The sequence below is a fragment of the Phyllopteryx taeniolatus genome, chromosome 14, assembly GCF_024500385.1.
Source record: "Phyllopteryx taeniolatus isolate TA_2022b chromosome 14, UOR_Ptae_1.2, whole genome shotgun sequence".
In the NCBI taxonomy this organism is placed as follows: Eukaryota; Metazoa; Chordata; class Actinopteri; order Syngnathiformes; family Syngnathidae; genus Phyllopteryx; species Phyllopteryx taeniolatus.
Genome location: NC_084515.1, coordinates 7,327,961 through 7,342,510, shown reverse-complemented (window position 1 = coordinate 7,342,510; position 14,550 = coordinate 7,327,961). Strand labels below are relative to the sequence as shown.

At 42.0% G+C, this 14,550-nt stretch overlaps 1 protein-coding gene across 3 annotated transcripts; it reads right to left on the bottom strand.

Moving 5' to 3' along the window:
• Nucleotides 1–125: 125 nt before the first annotated feature.
• Nucleotides 126–13,732, bottom strand: sema4e (semaphorin 4e). 3 transcript variants are annotated; one of them, XM_061798504.1, is made up of 16 exons: nucleotides 13,597–13,722; nucleotides 13,189–13,248; nucleotides 10,528–10,808; nucleotides 8,905–9,050; nucleotides 7,758–7,820; nucleotides 7,573–7,671; nucleotides 7,385–7,484; nucleotides 7,179–7,286; nucleotides 6,933–7,078; nucleotides 5,283–5,461; nucleotides 5,035–5,188; nucleotides 4,756–4,951; nucleotides 4,067–4,182; nucleotides 3,811–3,968; nucleotides 3,678–3,730; nucleotides 126–2,873 (listed from the first exon to the last, which is right to left on the bottom strand). In XM_061798504.1, the coding sequence occupies exons 3-16, from the start codon at nucleotides 10,634–10,636 to the stop codon at nucleotides 2,401–2,403; spliced, it is 2,100 nt and encodes a 699-aa protein (XP_061654488.1). In that variant the 5' UTR covers nucleotides 10,637–10,808; nucleotides 13,189–13,248; nucleotides 13,597–13,722; the 3' UTR covers nucleotides 126–2,400. The 3 variants fall into 3 exon arrangements, with proteins under 3 accessions (XP_061654488.1, XP_061654486.1, XP_061654485.1); XM_061798502.1 differs by lacking the exon at nucleotides 13,189–13,248 and having other exon boundaries at nucleotides 13,597–13,732; XM_061798501.1 differs by lacking the exon at nucleotides 13,189–13,248 and having other exon boundaries at nucleotides 13,293–13,726.
• Between the last annotated feature and the right edge of the window lie 818 nt (nucleotides 13,733–14,550).

The following is a 14,550-nucleotide window of genomic DNA, read 5'->3' as shown; positions in this document are numbered from 1 at the left end:
CGAAATCAAAGTCTCCTCACAACCACAAAAATATCTGTAAACTATATAGATAAAAGTATATTGGTAATGATGAGTAAAGTCGATTAATTCAGCCCTGTTGTCTGTTTTAGTGACAAAACATCTGCTTTGGGGCGCAAACATCTTTATTCATTGACTGGTTAAAGGTTTGACATTCACAGTATCTCATTAATGAAATAGATAGGGCCAAGGTGGGGCGCCACATTCCAGCACCCAAACTCACGGACGTCACATCCGAATATCGCAGCTCGGGCTCCACAGATGTCTGCATAGACACCAATGTCTAGGCTCTCTATGCACGCAGCACTTCTATGTTTTGTTAACATGTCTGGGTCAAGCGCAGCAAATTTCAAATGCTGTCTGTTGGAACTGCTATTTATTTATTTCACAAAGTCAGCACAGATAGGCGCCAGCACACCCGCCACTCTAGTGAGGATGAACAGTTCAGAAAAGAGATGGATGGAAGATTTACATTTCAGTGTACCTCTGCAACTTTAAAGTGCCACAAAATAGGCCCAAAAAATGTCATGTAAATTCGACACACCACAGACAAGAGTAATGTTAACAAGCCTGCCAAATTTGAATGAATAAAAAAATAATAATAATAATCACTAAGTACAGTATATAAAATCTGGTTTCAAAACTTGAATAATAAGCCCCACCTCTCAGACAGTGTGGGCGTGTCAAATGGATGCGCCAAAAGGAATCAAACATAATGACGGCTGATAGCTTGTACGATGTTTCCTGCCGTGGCTGCATTTACAGACGCAAGCGCCGACGACCCGCTGAAGAGGTTTGAGGTGGGAAGAGCGTATCAATGTAGCACAAATGACGCAAATGTGCCTTCGACGTACATAATCGGCGGTCAAACGCAAGAGACGCGAGGCAAAAGTTCTTTGTCTCTGATGAACGTAGCATAAAGTCCGCCACACACCAAGCAGCGTAGCCAAACCCAAACAGTTTAGATCTGCGTAATGTATTTTTCTACTAGCGCCACATTCCCTTCTCTCCAGTGGGCTTACACTGTAAAATACAGAACAGAATCGGAAATGACCTGACCCCAAAAAATTAACATTAGCTTTAATACAGACATATGCTCAGAAAATAAAAATAGAACAGGCCATTGTTGCCCTAGCCATGTTTACTGTACAAGTTTAACATATCTTGTGAAAGGAAATGCCACTTTGCAATAATTAAGACTAGGGCTACCAGGAGCGTCATGAACAAATACAAGTACAATACAAATACATGGGAGCTAAGAGTTTTCCCAAGAAAAATAGCATGAAACAATAAACCAAGAACCAATTTTATCCAGCGTTGACCTTTTTTTGTTCTGAAATGTCACAAGTTGATCTTTTGGCTTTTTGGAAAAGTCACATTCACACCTGTACATGTTCCCAGAGCAAGTAAGCAATTGTCTTTTAAAAGTTTAGACTACCGTATTTTTCCGACCATAAGGCGCACTTAAAAGTCTTAAATTTTCTCCAAAATGGACAGGGCGCCTTATAATGCGGCGCGCCTTATGTGTGCACTGAGTTCCAAAATCTGTAAATGTTGTTGTGACTTTGATGAGCGCGCCGCTTGACTGACTGGGAGCATTTGCTGCCGACAGGCTGCTTATATAGAGGAAAGGCAGCCGTGAATGAGGACAGCATGCAGACGTAAAGGGTGCGGGTGAAATAGGACGCTAAAGGCACGCCCCCAGTATGGGCATTGTGCAAAATAACATCGAAAATGTCACCTACGAAGAGACACGCTTACGAAGCACAGTTTAAACTGCAAGCTATCAGTTACGCGGAGGAACATGGGAATCGAGCAGCCGCGAGAGAATTCAACGAATCCAGTGGATACCTGGGCTAAGGTATCTGCTTTGACTGCTTTTCACAAAAGCCAGCAAGCATCATTGTTGAACAGCCCCCCCCACCCCCCCGGCAACGAGACTGACTCAGACAATGACGAGAGGGAACCCAGCATGTTTGATGGAGAATTTGCCTAGCTGTTCATTTCGGATACAGAAGATGAGGACTTTGATGGATTTGTGGATGAGGATTGATCAAAAAACGTGAGTACATTGTTAAATACTTCTATAATGTACAACCGAACTCAGTTTTGCACCCGCTGCCTTTTTAAAAACATACGCTAGCATGCATGCTAGCGTATGTTTTAGTGTGCTACATGCTACCGTATGTTTTACCATGCCTGCGCCCAATAATACGGTGAGACTTATGTATGTGTTAAATAAATACAGAAATAGACCCCGTAAATGAGACTCCACCTTTTAATACGGTGCGCCTTATGGTCGCGAAAATATGGTACTTGGATAAACTGCCGAATGGTAACAGTGTTTCTGGTGGTGTCCAGGTCCCAGTGCATCTCGGTGGCTCACAGTGGACCTGGGTCCTCCTGGGCATTTGAGTCGTAAGATTTTCCTCTCATTATTTTGCTGCAGTTCCAGGGAAGAGGAAGATGACCGTTGTAAAAATTCCAGGCCAAAAGGGCCACAAGAGAAACGACCAGAAGCCCAATGACAACGTGCAGTCCGACCGTGGAGGAGCCTTCCTTTTGCGCCTGAGGTAATCTAGGTTCGCCTTTCAAGCTGAGCTGATACTCTGCGAGAGTGGCGGTGTATTCGCCAGATTTGGAGTGCTCTACCGACAGGCAGCGGTAGCGGCCGGCGTCGGAATCTGAGGCGTTAAGTATGAGGAGTCCGTCCTGTAGGAGCTGATGACGAAGGGAAGAGGCCACACGGCGACTGTCTTGCTCCCAGTTGGTCGTTGCCAGGTTGGACGGTGAAGGGCAGAGAAGCTTCACACTTCCACCAGGCAAGAAGGACGTGTTTACAACGTGCACAGGATCTGAAAACAAAATAACTAAAGGTCTTTTTTGAATGCAACCACACATAAAAAAAATAAACTACTCTTAAATTAAATAAATTGCGTTCAAAATAATACTGTAGAAATTAACATGTATTCCAGCCCAGGATGATTTAACAACATTCTATAATTCCTCTGCATTTCTTGGTTTTGCCTCAGAAACAGCCATTTTTATCACCCTATAAGTTTTCGAACTAATGCGGTGAATATGGGCCCTTAATGTGTAGTTCTGGACCCAAAAAAATGTCTGCAGAAAAAAAATCACTTCATTAGCCAAACAGTCATTTTCCTGCACTTCTTTAAATGTTTTCCCCTTTCCAGTCAACATTCAACGTTTGGGGTATAGTTTTTCTGAAAAATCTCTAGAACAACCCATTCTCACAGGTTTGAGAGAGAAAACAAATGCATGTTCAACATGTGCTGGATCCATCCTTCAACAAAGGCCACTTGATTTACACCAGTGTTTTCACAGAACGAATGACCTCACTAACTGAACTCCACACTGCTATTATTTTGAGCACATCCACTACAATTACACAGACGCACGAGAATGCATACGTTGGGTCATGTTGGCTTGGTTGGTTTTCTATGACTCTCCTTCACCTGTTAGTGAATTATTTGCCAATATGGAGAAATATCATTTCTATCAAAAACTTCACATGCCCAAGTTGGCATGTTAGCCTCTCTTTTTCATTTCACTCGAGTGGTGGCGTATCTGAAGCTCATTAGAACACAACACAAATCATGAAAAAAAGGACATCCCAACACCATTATGCACCAACTCACCAGCTGGTGGGCAGAGAGAGCCGTCTCCTTCCCTCACACTCTGGATTAGTTGTCTAAAGCAGATCATAATAATTTCACTTAGTTTGGGATTTGGCCAGCAGTCCCAATACTCTATGTGAGGAAAAATGTCTACCTCGGTGTACTGGAAAGGGCTACGCAACTTCCAGCATCTGCGTCCCATCCACAGTAGGGGTCCCTGGCTAGAATGCAGTCCATACAGGACAAGGACCTCCCACAGGTGGCGAGAGGCACCTGTACTGCTCCGTAGTCGGAGCCTGCGTAAAGCTGCCCCTGTTGAATATGGATATGTGACACAAGCATGGGATTGGGATGAATGCATGTATGCTTTCACACACAATTAAACACCTAATGACAGAGCTGTGTATTACCGTGACGTCGGAAAATCTCAGGACCTTAACAGACTCGGGGGATTGGAAGAGCTGAACTTGCTCAATGATGAATATCTCACCGTCATAGTTTACCGCTTTCAGAAGGGTACCATCCTCTGTATGAAAACATAGAAAATAATTGTATTTACAGGACACAAAAGTATATTAACGCCACACACAATAAAACAAAATAGTCGTAGTCATAATACACTGGTATCTGACATAAGAGTTTAATTTCTCCTAAATTTTACTATTATATCAAATTACTTTTGAAATCAAAATGAACTGAAGTAACATTAAGGTGTTCCAGCCCCTAAAATGTCTGCATCTGGACGTAACTCGAATTAATCATAAAAAATAAATACATAAATAAATAAAAACCTACCAAGCTAACTGTACTAAGATGAAACTAATGAGTATCTTAAATTTCACAAACAATCACAGACTTCGTGGATTGGAATTGCTTCTTTTGTTGGGTTTCTTCAACTGTCCAATACTTGTCAGGTTTCTCGAGTAAGACAGGAGCTGCTGGTGGCAGACTTACATTTTGCGTCATCTGACTTTACTCTCATTCTATTTAAACTTTTTGCCACCCTTCAAATAAATGATACTTTTTTTCTCGTAAATTATATATAATGTGTTCTTGTAAAATAAAGTTAGTTAGTTGGTACTTGTAACTAGTCACACACCTGTGCCTATGAACATCACATGATACTTCTGGCCATCTGCAGCCTGCACTTGGTTGACAACAATGCACGTAAAGGCGGCTCCCCTTCTCTCCATTAGAGGTTTCTTGCCTATTGGCTGGATTATGTCGTCCATGAGGGGCCTATCTTTGATGAAATGAAGGGTTTTGTCCGGGAGATCCAGAGACAGAGTTTGACACTGACAAAAAAAAAAACCACACACTGGTAAAGTATGTAGTCTTTAAAGAACTAACATGCACAAACAGATTTGTGTGCACTCACAGATCCTGGTCGAGGGTCAGGCACCTCCCCGCTATATGCCACCCAAATATAGGAGGTCTCGACAGGGACCAGCGTCTTGAACTGCCCCTCTGCAAACACTCGGTTGATGTCAGATATGCTGTACACACACACGGCAGACAGTTCGGACGTGGCGCTGCAGAAGAAATACACAAAGATATGAGCAAGTTGGGGACGTTCCAATGGATGCAGACTCAACCAAACCACTCCATCTAAATAAAATAACATACGACTGTGTGGTGAAGATGGCGTAGAACAAACAATCCTCCCAGTGCGTCTGGGGTTCACACCAGCGGTATGTATTCTGGATGATGTTTGGCAGCTGTGAGCCTAGGACAGGACATTCCAACCCGGCCTTCAGGAAGGATGTCCACTTTCTCTGCAATGTCCTGCGACCACCCATGTCTCCCTGGGAACACAAATGCAGCTCATAGGACTACAACACTTCCACACTGCACACACTTGCGGTTTGGCACCCGCAGATTCACCTATTCGCAGATTTTCTTTCCAAATTTCTTTCCAAATTTCTTTTTTTTATTGTTTGGGGGGAACAAACCCCTGAAAACACTTACTGGCGGTATGCCATGGTGCTTATTCAAGAATTTTCAGGTTTAAAAAGAAAAAAATAAATAAATAAATAAAATAAAAAAAGAAAAAGAATATGTATATATATATATATATCCCCCAGTGCCATTACAATAAGCGTCAATTATCTGCAGATTTTCACTATTTGCGGTCTGGCCCTATTCCCCGCAAATATCGAGGGTCCACCGTACTGACATTAGCTTTTCTTTTTACCTTACAGCTGTATAGTAGATCACATATTTCACTCATCACAAGGTATTGTATTATTCTATTAATCATCTAAATTATGTTTCATAAAAAGTAGAATCTAAAAAGGAAAACACTTAGGTCCATGCACATATTGTTGCTAAAAAGCTTGTATCTCCAAATGTAGCTTTTTTTTTATGTATCCAAATTGCAAAGAAGGATGCTGAACACCCTTTCAATTTGTTTAGATTTGAAAACTTTTTCTTTTGTAATTTGTAAGTTTAGATTTGCACAACTGAAGAGTTCAAATGCGAAAGCCAACAAGCGCCATTTGGGCAAAAATAGAGCCACGCCTACCTATCATGCAATTGTTTGTTATATTTCCAAACACTGCATAACCAAACACCTACTATGTGAAACTCGTTGAAACTAAAGGTTGTATTGCAGAAACCGACAAGTGTCAAGCATTTTACTGCAGTTACCATCATCTCCACTGAAGCCAATCACAAGCCTATACCCATTAATGTAATCAAGAACTCGTCATTTTTCACATACGTTCTCAAACATCTCAGCGCCCGTTATTTATCAGTAACTTGCTGCTAATAGCTTAGAATGTACTTGATAGTGAGCATTAAATATGATACTAGCATGAAACAGTCCAAGAGAAATTATCTCATGAAACTCACTCCTATGCCATTGTAAACCTACTGTCACAAAACCAAAAACAACAAAAAATACAAATTACATGCTGTGTGTTATAAATATTTTTTTTGTTTATGACAGTTAAGAGGCTTAGCCATTCAGGTTGTGGTAATCCACAAGGGTCCAATCAAGGCACACTGGACAAGTTTTCTGAAAACGTTTAAAAATTGACTTAGGCAATTACGCTATTAGGCTAAGGATTTATTTGTTGCACGTATGATTTAATTAAATAAAGCCTTGCATAGAAAAATGTAAGGACAATCATTGCAACAATCAGAGAATTTCAAGCAAGGTAGAACCAAGTAGGAGGAAAAAAAAATGAAACTAGGTTGCGCTACCAAACAGCTGAAAAAAATTGAGAAACTGTTTTAGGAAACAAGATCAGCAATGCTCATTTCCTAATTCACCTTGCAGACACGGGCTACACGGGAAACCACTACTGGCTTCTTGTAGCAGTCGTACTCGACAGCCGTCTCACTGAAAAACAAGTAGACTTTGTCACCATCGCCCTCGTTGCTTTCTGGCATCTGAGCCAGGGAGACAAAGTTGGGCTCTGGCATGGAGACAAAAAGAAAAACAATATGAGTTTTAGGCAGCGGATCAGTTTAGAAAAATAAATACATAAAAGGTCCAACTGGTCAAGCACATGTCACCATTGAGCCAGGAGGTTTTAATCTCAGTGCGAATGGGATGAGAGCTGCGCATTAAGACGAGTTCAGAGCCCAGGAAGTTCATTGAAGTGGCAGAGTACAAGTTATCGTCTGGCAAAAAAACCAGATACATTAACAATTTACACAAAATTTTACACGGAATTTTTTTTGTGATGCTTTTCTCTCACTCACGTGCAATCTCTACTCACCAACCATAATGGAGGCATGTCTTTGGAAAGGATTAAATGGACATTTCCCTTTCCCATCTTCAGCCGCTTTCTCCAGCGTCAGTTTCCCATTTGAATAGGACTACATTGATAATCACATCATTTAACTCCAGACTTGTTCTTTTCATATAGACATTCTGCATTTAAGCGGGAATATGAATTGGTCTCACCATGTAATCACACTCTGGATCAAAAGCATTCGTTCCACACACGTAGATCCTGTTATCCTTCATCAGGTGCAGAATCTTGATATAGTTCTTGCAATCATTCTGTATTAAAAAAAGCAACAAATATGTCAGCTCAACATTTTAGGGACTTTAAATAAGCAAAAATAAACTTACAAATTTAAACTCACTTCAGGATCTCTTCCTTTGTTTTGACAGTCATTATTTTGCTGCTCTGTCACCTCCCATTTTACCTTAGAAAATAGTGAAATATTAATATCAGGTGGAGGGCCATCACTTCAAATATGGTATCAGATGGGTATATGGTATGATAATCTGTGATACATTTAAATCTATTCATACCCTGGCCAGATTTTTTGTGTGAACTTAATTTGTTTAATGTGCATCTCTTAGCTCAAAATGATCCAAGTTTTATCTAAAAAAAATTATTTTCATATATCGACAAAACAATATTTCATACCCTCTAAATACATGCATTTCCAATGTTCTGAATTTATAGCTGATAACAATACTCCAGATTATCCTAGAAGTTACCAGTATTCTTTAGAATGCAGCAAAAGAATGTTTCCCCCAAAATTGTCCATTGCATCAGGGTTATGAATAATTTGTCAATACCAACGCACATCCATCCATCCATCCATTTTCTGAGCCGCTTCTCCTCACTAGGGTCGCGGGCGTGCTGGAGCCTATCCCAGCTGTCATCGGGCAGGAGGTGGGGTACACCCTGAACTGGTTGCCAGCCAATTGCAGGGCACATAGGAACAAACAACCATTCGCACTCACAGTCATACCTACGGGCAATTTAGAGTCTCCAATTCATGCATGTTTTTGGGATGTGGGAGGAAACCGGAGTGCCCGGAGAAAACCCACGCAGGCACGGGGAGAACATGCAAACTCCACACAGGCGGGGCCGGGGATTGAACCCGGGTCCTCAGAACCGTGAGGCTGACGCTCTAACCAGTCGTCTACCGTGCCGCCTCCCAACGCACAACGAATAAGAATTTACATTAACTAGACAAATAAGCATTTGTCCAGAATATGCTTAACTATTCTTTACTGAGGCTTCAAAATCAAGAGTGCAGAACAAACTATCAGCATAATCTGCCCTGCTTCCACTGAGCAAGGTGTGTGTTTTACAACTAGCTGAAGCTAGAACCTTCTCAAATTCTAACCCTCTTGGTCATGCAAAGGATTTCTCTTTATCACTTATATTCCGAAAATATGAGTGAGAAAATAAAATGAGTGATTGAGATTTATGACATAGATCTGACAACAGTATACGGGCATCAAAGCTTTGACTGCATAGGTTGTTCTTACAGAGGCACGTTTCTTGGAGATGTTATCAAGGTCAAGCGCGTACAGCGCCTCCCTGGCACCCAACAGCAGTAGCTTCAGGTCCTCCCACAACAGCATGACAGTGTAGTTTGACACCCCCTCCTCGTGAAAAAGGCGAGCGTTGTTGCCTGATGCATAGGGATAAACTCAAACACGTTTCATTTCTCTTCATTTCAGTAGAACCTCTGAAGTCAAATGCCCCAATTTCGAGTTGATGCTCTGAAAAAAAATGTACACAAAACCTGGAGTTCAAATTATCCTTTTGAATGTCATGGCTTCTCTTCACACTTTTGTAACTGTTAAGAATGTTAAAATGTTACTTGTAACATTTACTGTACAATTTACAATTGCAACAGTTTAAGTCTGGAATAAATTAATTAAATTTACAATATAGTGGTACCTTGACTTGCAAGTGACCCGACATACGGGTTTTTCAAGATATGATGCTAACACACAGTGCAAAGTGCATATACATGCATATATTCTTGATTAGGGCTCGAACTCACCCTCTAAATCTCGATTCGTTATTTCTTTTGACAGTAATGAATGACTTCCGAATCGTTGCTCCTTTTACTATTCTGAAATAATAGTCCAACAAATGAAAAATCCAGTTTGATTATTTGAAAACCATTGAACCGGAAAGAGTACGCTGACGTGTTTTTGGCTGCCGCTTCTCATTTTTCTTTTTAGTTTATGGCTTACTTTAACTAGGATCCCTTGCTGTACCGTGGCCAAAGGTAGAACCTGGGTTGCTTTTGTGCCCGTCGGTGCCATAAATCCTCGCTGCTTTGGACCAGCTGCCTCCTGTCTCGCTAGCTGGCTGGATACCTTTCCATGTTGTGTTGGACCAACTTTCTCCCATTCATTCTGCCACGGTTGCCGTCCACCTCGGCGATGGCTCCTTCTCAGCTTCAGTTGTGCCGCTGCCATGAATATCCGTGCAGCTCCTCGGGCTTGGGTAATGGACATCTCCTTCCACAGAGATCACGGTGCAGGGCTACAGCTAACAGCGTACATGCGCAGAAACTATGAGCAGTAAGTCCAAATGGTGTCGGCCATAAAGGCTAAAAATTGTAAAATATATATATATTTTTTTTTAAGTAAATCCGGCGCGGCAGCAGTTGCAGCTCATGTCATAATACAGAAAGTACCTTAGGTATGTTATTCTTTGATTCATTGCGCTTTGAATCGAAAATTCTGATTTGACAGTCGTTTTTTTCAGCACACTCTAATGCCAATTTGAATCACCACCCATTCGGGCATAGCCCTAATCTTTATCCTCTTCCCTTCCCTAAAAACGAAAAACATTACCACAGTTTACCGAGTCAGTTGTGAAACTCTTCTTTGTGTACAGTACAGTTCCTTGAAGGCCAAGGTGGGCAACACCAGAAGGAACACAAGGCGATGGAAAAGATTAATGTCATTTCCATTCATTTCAATGTGGAAAGATGATTTGAGATACTGTGTAAAATCATAAAGCAAAGCACCACTGTATTTCCTTTGGGATTTTTTTTGACCAGCGCCATTGAACATACAGCATTTGACTTTGGAGGCTCCACTGTACTCTTGTACTCCAATTGTTTACAAGACAGCAACAACACTCACTGTGATAGGGCACATATCTGCGGGGAACGCAGTCCAAGGGCGTGTCATCATCCAGCATCAAGGCCAGCGGTAGGAACCAAAAAAGGCTGATACAGAGTAGGGGGTGCATGGCTTCGTCACGTGAGAACAATTTAAGCTGTGCTGTTCCACTCAGCCTGTACTACAGGCAACTAGTGTCATCTGTGAAGCGGTGACGTCCGTGCTGAGTGAAGGGCCCCTTTAGTGGCGCCGCTCAGCAGGCGCTCCATGGTGAGATGGATGGCACAGACCACAGAGGCAGACTGAGGAGGTGTGAAAGACAAAGTTGTACAGGCGTCCAATTCTTGTCACACAGGGACTGAAAAATTATCTACAGAAAAACGTGCGAACAAAGTAGATGGAAAAGGGAAGACAATGGAAGAAAGAAAGGCTCCAGCGCGGCAGTAATTCTGTCAGTGCCATAGTGATGTTAATGCAGGGCAATGGAAAGCATTCAGGAGGGTGTCAACTTGAGCTCTCCTGCAAAACCAACACACAATAAGAGATTCACTCTCACACACACACACACAGACACACACGCGCGCGCACACACACACACACGCACACACACACACACCGAGCCAAGGCTTGGAGGATACGTGAGAGGCGTGTTTGAAACAGCGCTTTTGCAACCGTGGTTTCCTGTATTGTGTTGTTTTTATTCCACTCCATTTGAGTGTGCAAGCCCAGGCACAGTTCTTGTTGGCCAATCAGTAATGTGGTTTCTAGTGACTGTGTCTTGACTGATTACGACAACCTGCTGCGTGGGTGTGAGCTGGCGCCTGTCCCAAGAGGTGCACTGATGAGCTACAGCATGTCGGAGAATGTAGTTCTGATAAGAAGGTTCACATTTTTACGGCGTTGGGCCAAAGACAGCCCTGTTGAACACACACGCGCACAACCTTGTCTTCCATGTTCGTTACTCAAAATGTCCTAAGGCATGAGCAAAAAGAACTATGTGCTTGTTGACATTGAAAATACTGTATGTAAGAAAATGCTGACAGGTAAGCATCCAAATTTAAATACATATTGTATTGAGAGAAATGCATTTATAAAATTCTATAGTGCTTGTAGCCTATACCAGCTGACTTTGGGTGAGACAAGGGGTACACCCTGGACTGGTAGCCAGTCAATCACAGGGCACATTACGACAATTATGACAAATAACTAATTAATAGCAGGGGTCATCAACATGGTGCTTGCGGACACCAAGGACCACATGAGTAGCCTGCTGACCTGTTCTAAAAATAGCAACAGTGATGGGACATTGTGATTTCCTAGTAATGTTGTATGTAGGTGATCATTTAAAAACGTAAACACTTGCAGAAACTGATAGAAATGGGCTTATTACTCTGGCTGTTGTTGCGCCCATTGTTCTCTCGTCCATCCCTCTATCCTGTTTAATATCTCTCACAGCCTGGGTTCTGTTCGATTGTTCTTCCTCAGAGGGATTTTTTTTTTCTCGCTTCTGTCAGCAAGTGCTAGCGCATATGGGGTTCAGTTGGTTTTCTTATATACTGTACATAGCTATATAATTTATGAGGAGTGTGGTTCTTGACCTGCTCAATGTGTAAATGTAACAGTGGCAATCGTGCGCCATCCAGCCGCACCTGTGTCAGCGGTTGGAAGTTGAGTGAAGTGACCGCTGAGCTAAAAACCCGGGACGCTAAGTGCCTTGCGTTCACTTCTGTTGTGGAATGGCACAATACAAATACAACTGATTTCACTTCAACTGTTGTATAATGATTGATCTGTTTCCTACCTTAAAACAATTGTTAATCAGCACAGAAGGGGTAGCTAGCTCTCACTTTCAAAACAATGGTGACCTTAGAATCCTCCTTAACCTAACATGCATTTTTAGCAGATATGGGAGGGAGCCGGAGTATCTGGAGAAAACCGTCTACAGAGAAATATTCAGAGATTCGAACCCAGATCTCCTTGCAGGCAGACTTGTTAAGAGATGATATCAATAAATTCAGGATATACAGTATAATGATACAAGTACAAAGTCATAGGTCAGAACTGTAAAATGTACCCTCAAAATAAACAACTCAACTGAATATCAACTGACTTACCCAAAGAAAATAACTACACATTAGCTTTACTGCATTTTGGCTCCCACATTGTGCATTCGATGATTTATGTGCCGTGTTAAAATGGCGAGATGCAACCGTGTCGTCAACAGTTCAGAAATATTGGCCTTTTTTCATAATTTGGTGGAAGAAACTATGTCATGAAATGAGCAGGAGGTGATAGTTCTTGCTGAGTATCTATTAAACTTTCAATCACAGTTTGACGTCATCTCCTTGGCCTCGAGCGGGCATAGCTATGTGTTTGCCATTATTCAGCCTGTTGCTTCGCAATTCACTTTTTAGGTGCTATTTGTAAGGAACTGCAAAATGGAGTTGAGGAGTGATAAGCAGCAAGGGTTAATTAAAATAAAAATAATGAATTTCAAAAAATTTCCAGACCAATAAAGTTAAATTGGATCTCTCACGGCACATTAATGTGGTTGGGAATGGCTACTATATCCAGGAAATAGTTTGTGTGATTTTCAGACTGACCCACATACAGAAATCCTCTACACAAGGAGAGCGCATTAATCCGAGCATGTGAACAGTCAACATTAAGTTAATCACTCACCTGCGATTCGACACGCCCAACACCATTGGGGGGGAGAAAAAAGTCCCGCCACCTGTTTTACTTCAATTTTAGTCAAACAAACACAAATCACCGTTACTACTCACATTTCGGGAGTTGGTGTGGGGGGTGGTGTTAAATGACGAGTTAAAAGTAAAAGAACGTAAAAGAGGACAATAGCTAGTTAAATCGTCACGCGCGAGAGGTACGGCGTTGTTACTTCCTGTCAGAAGCAACGCAGCAAAAACCGTACCAAAAAAAATAAAATAAAACCCGAAAACTGCTCTTTTAGTTTCCCCTCAAAATGCAGCGGATATTACTTTTTCAGAAATACGTCCGGTATTCTTGTGGTGGAGAGGAAACGCTGTGTAAATAGCAGCTGGTGCTGCTTAAACAGCGACGCGTCGGTACCTTGCAGTCTTATCAAGGCAGCGTTCAAACGGCGAAAAGGTGATGACCTCTGGGCTCTTTTAATCCCGCAGGCACACAAACACACACATTCTTGCACTTTACACTACTACGGTGTGTGTGTGGAAGACAGTTGAGATCGACTGGGGGGGGGAGTTTATGGCTTGGCATGGCCCCACCTTATTAACACAACATGCACGAACGGGCGTGAGAGAGCGAGGGACAACCGTTTGGAGTGTTGTGTAGTCTCCCCGGCTCATATAAACTACTGAAACACTCTCATACACTACTGAAATACTTTCATACACATTACTCATTTTCTTTCACGCCTATCACTAATCAAATGCTCTAAAACACTATTGAAATGCTCTCAGTCTCACTACTGATTTTTCCCCTGCTCGTACTACTGAAACTCTCAAATCACTACTGAAACGTTCTCGTGTACACTCAGGATTTGTTTCCTCTCATATACACTGAAATACTCTCATGCGTGCTACTGAAATGGTCTCATACACACTAGAGATTTCCTTTGCTCATATTCAGTACTGAAACACGCTCATACACACTACTGAAACACACATTTCAGTATATTATACACAGGGATTTTAGTAGTGTATGAGCGCGTTTCAGCAGCGAAAAAAAATAAAATAAATCAGTGTTCCCGAGGGCGTTTCAGTAGTGTGTACAGTATGAGCGGGTTTGAGCAGTGTGAATGAGAGGTAATGCTGAATTATGTCCCAGGTGGCCGTCTTATGTTTGGCTGTACAGGACGTACATGCAAAGAAATGAGATTCCCTGCAAAATGCATCTTTGGCGTGTGTCTGCGCTGAGTGCAATTCAAACCACTGAATGATACAGAATGTATGCAGGGGTGTCAAACTATGAGGGGCCGTTAGGGACATTATTCACTCGTGCCTATAACTCGTGTTTATGAGATGGTTTGAGTAGTGTGTATGA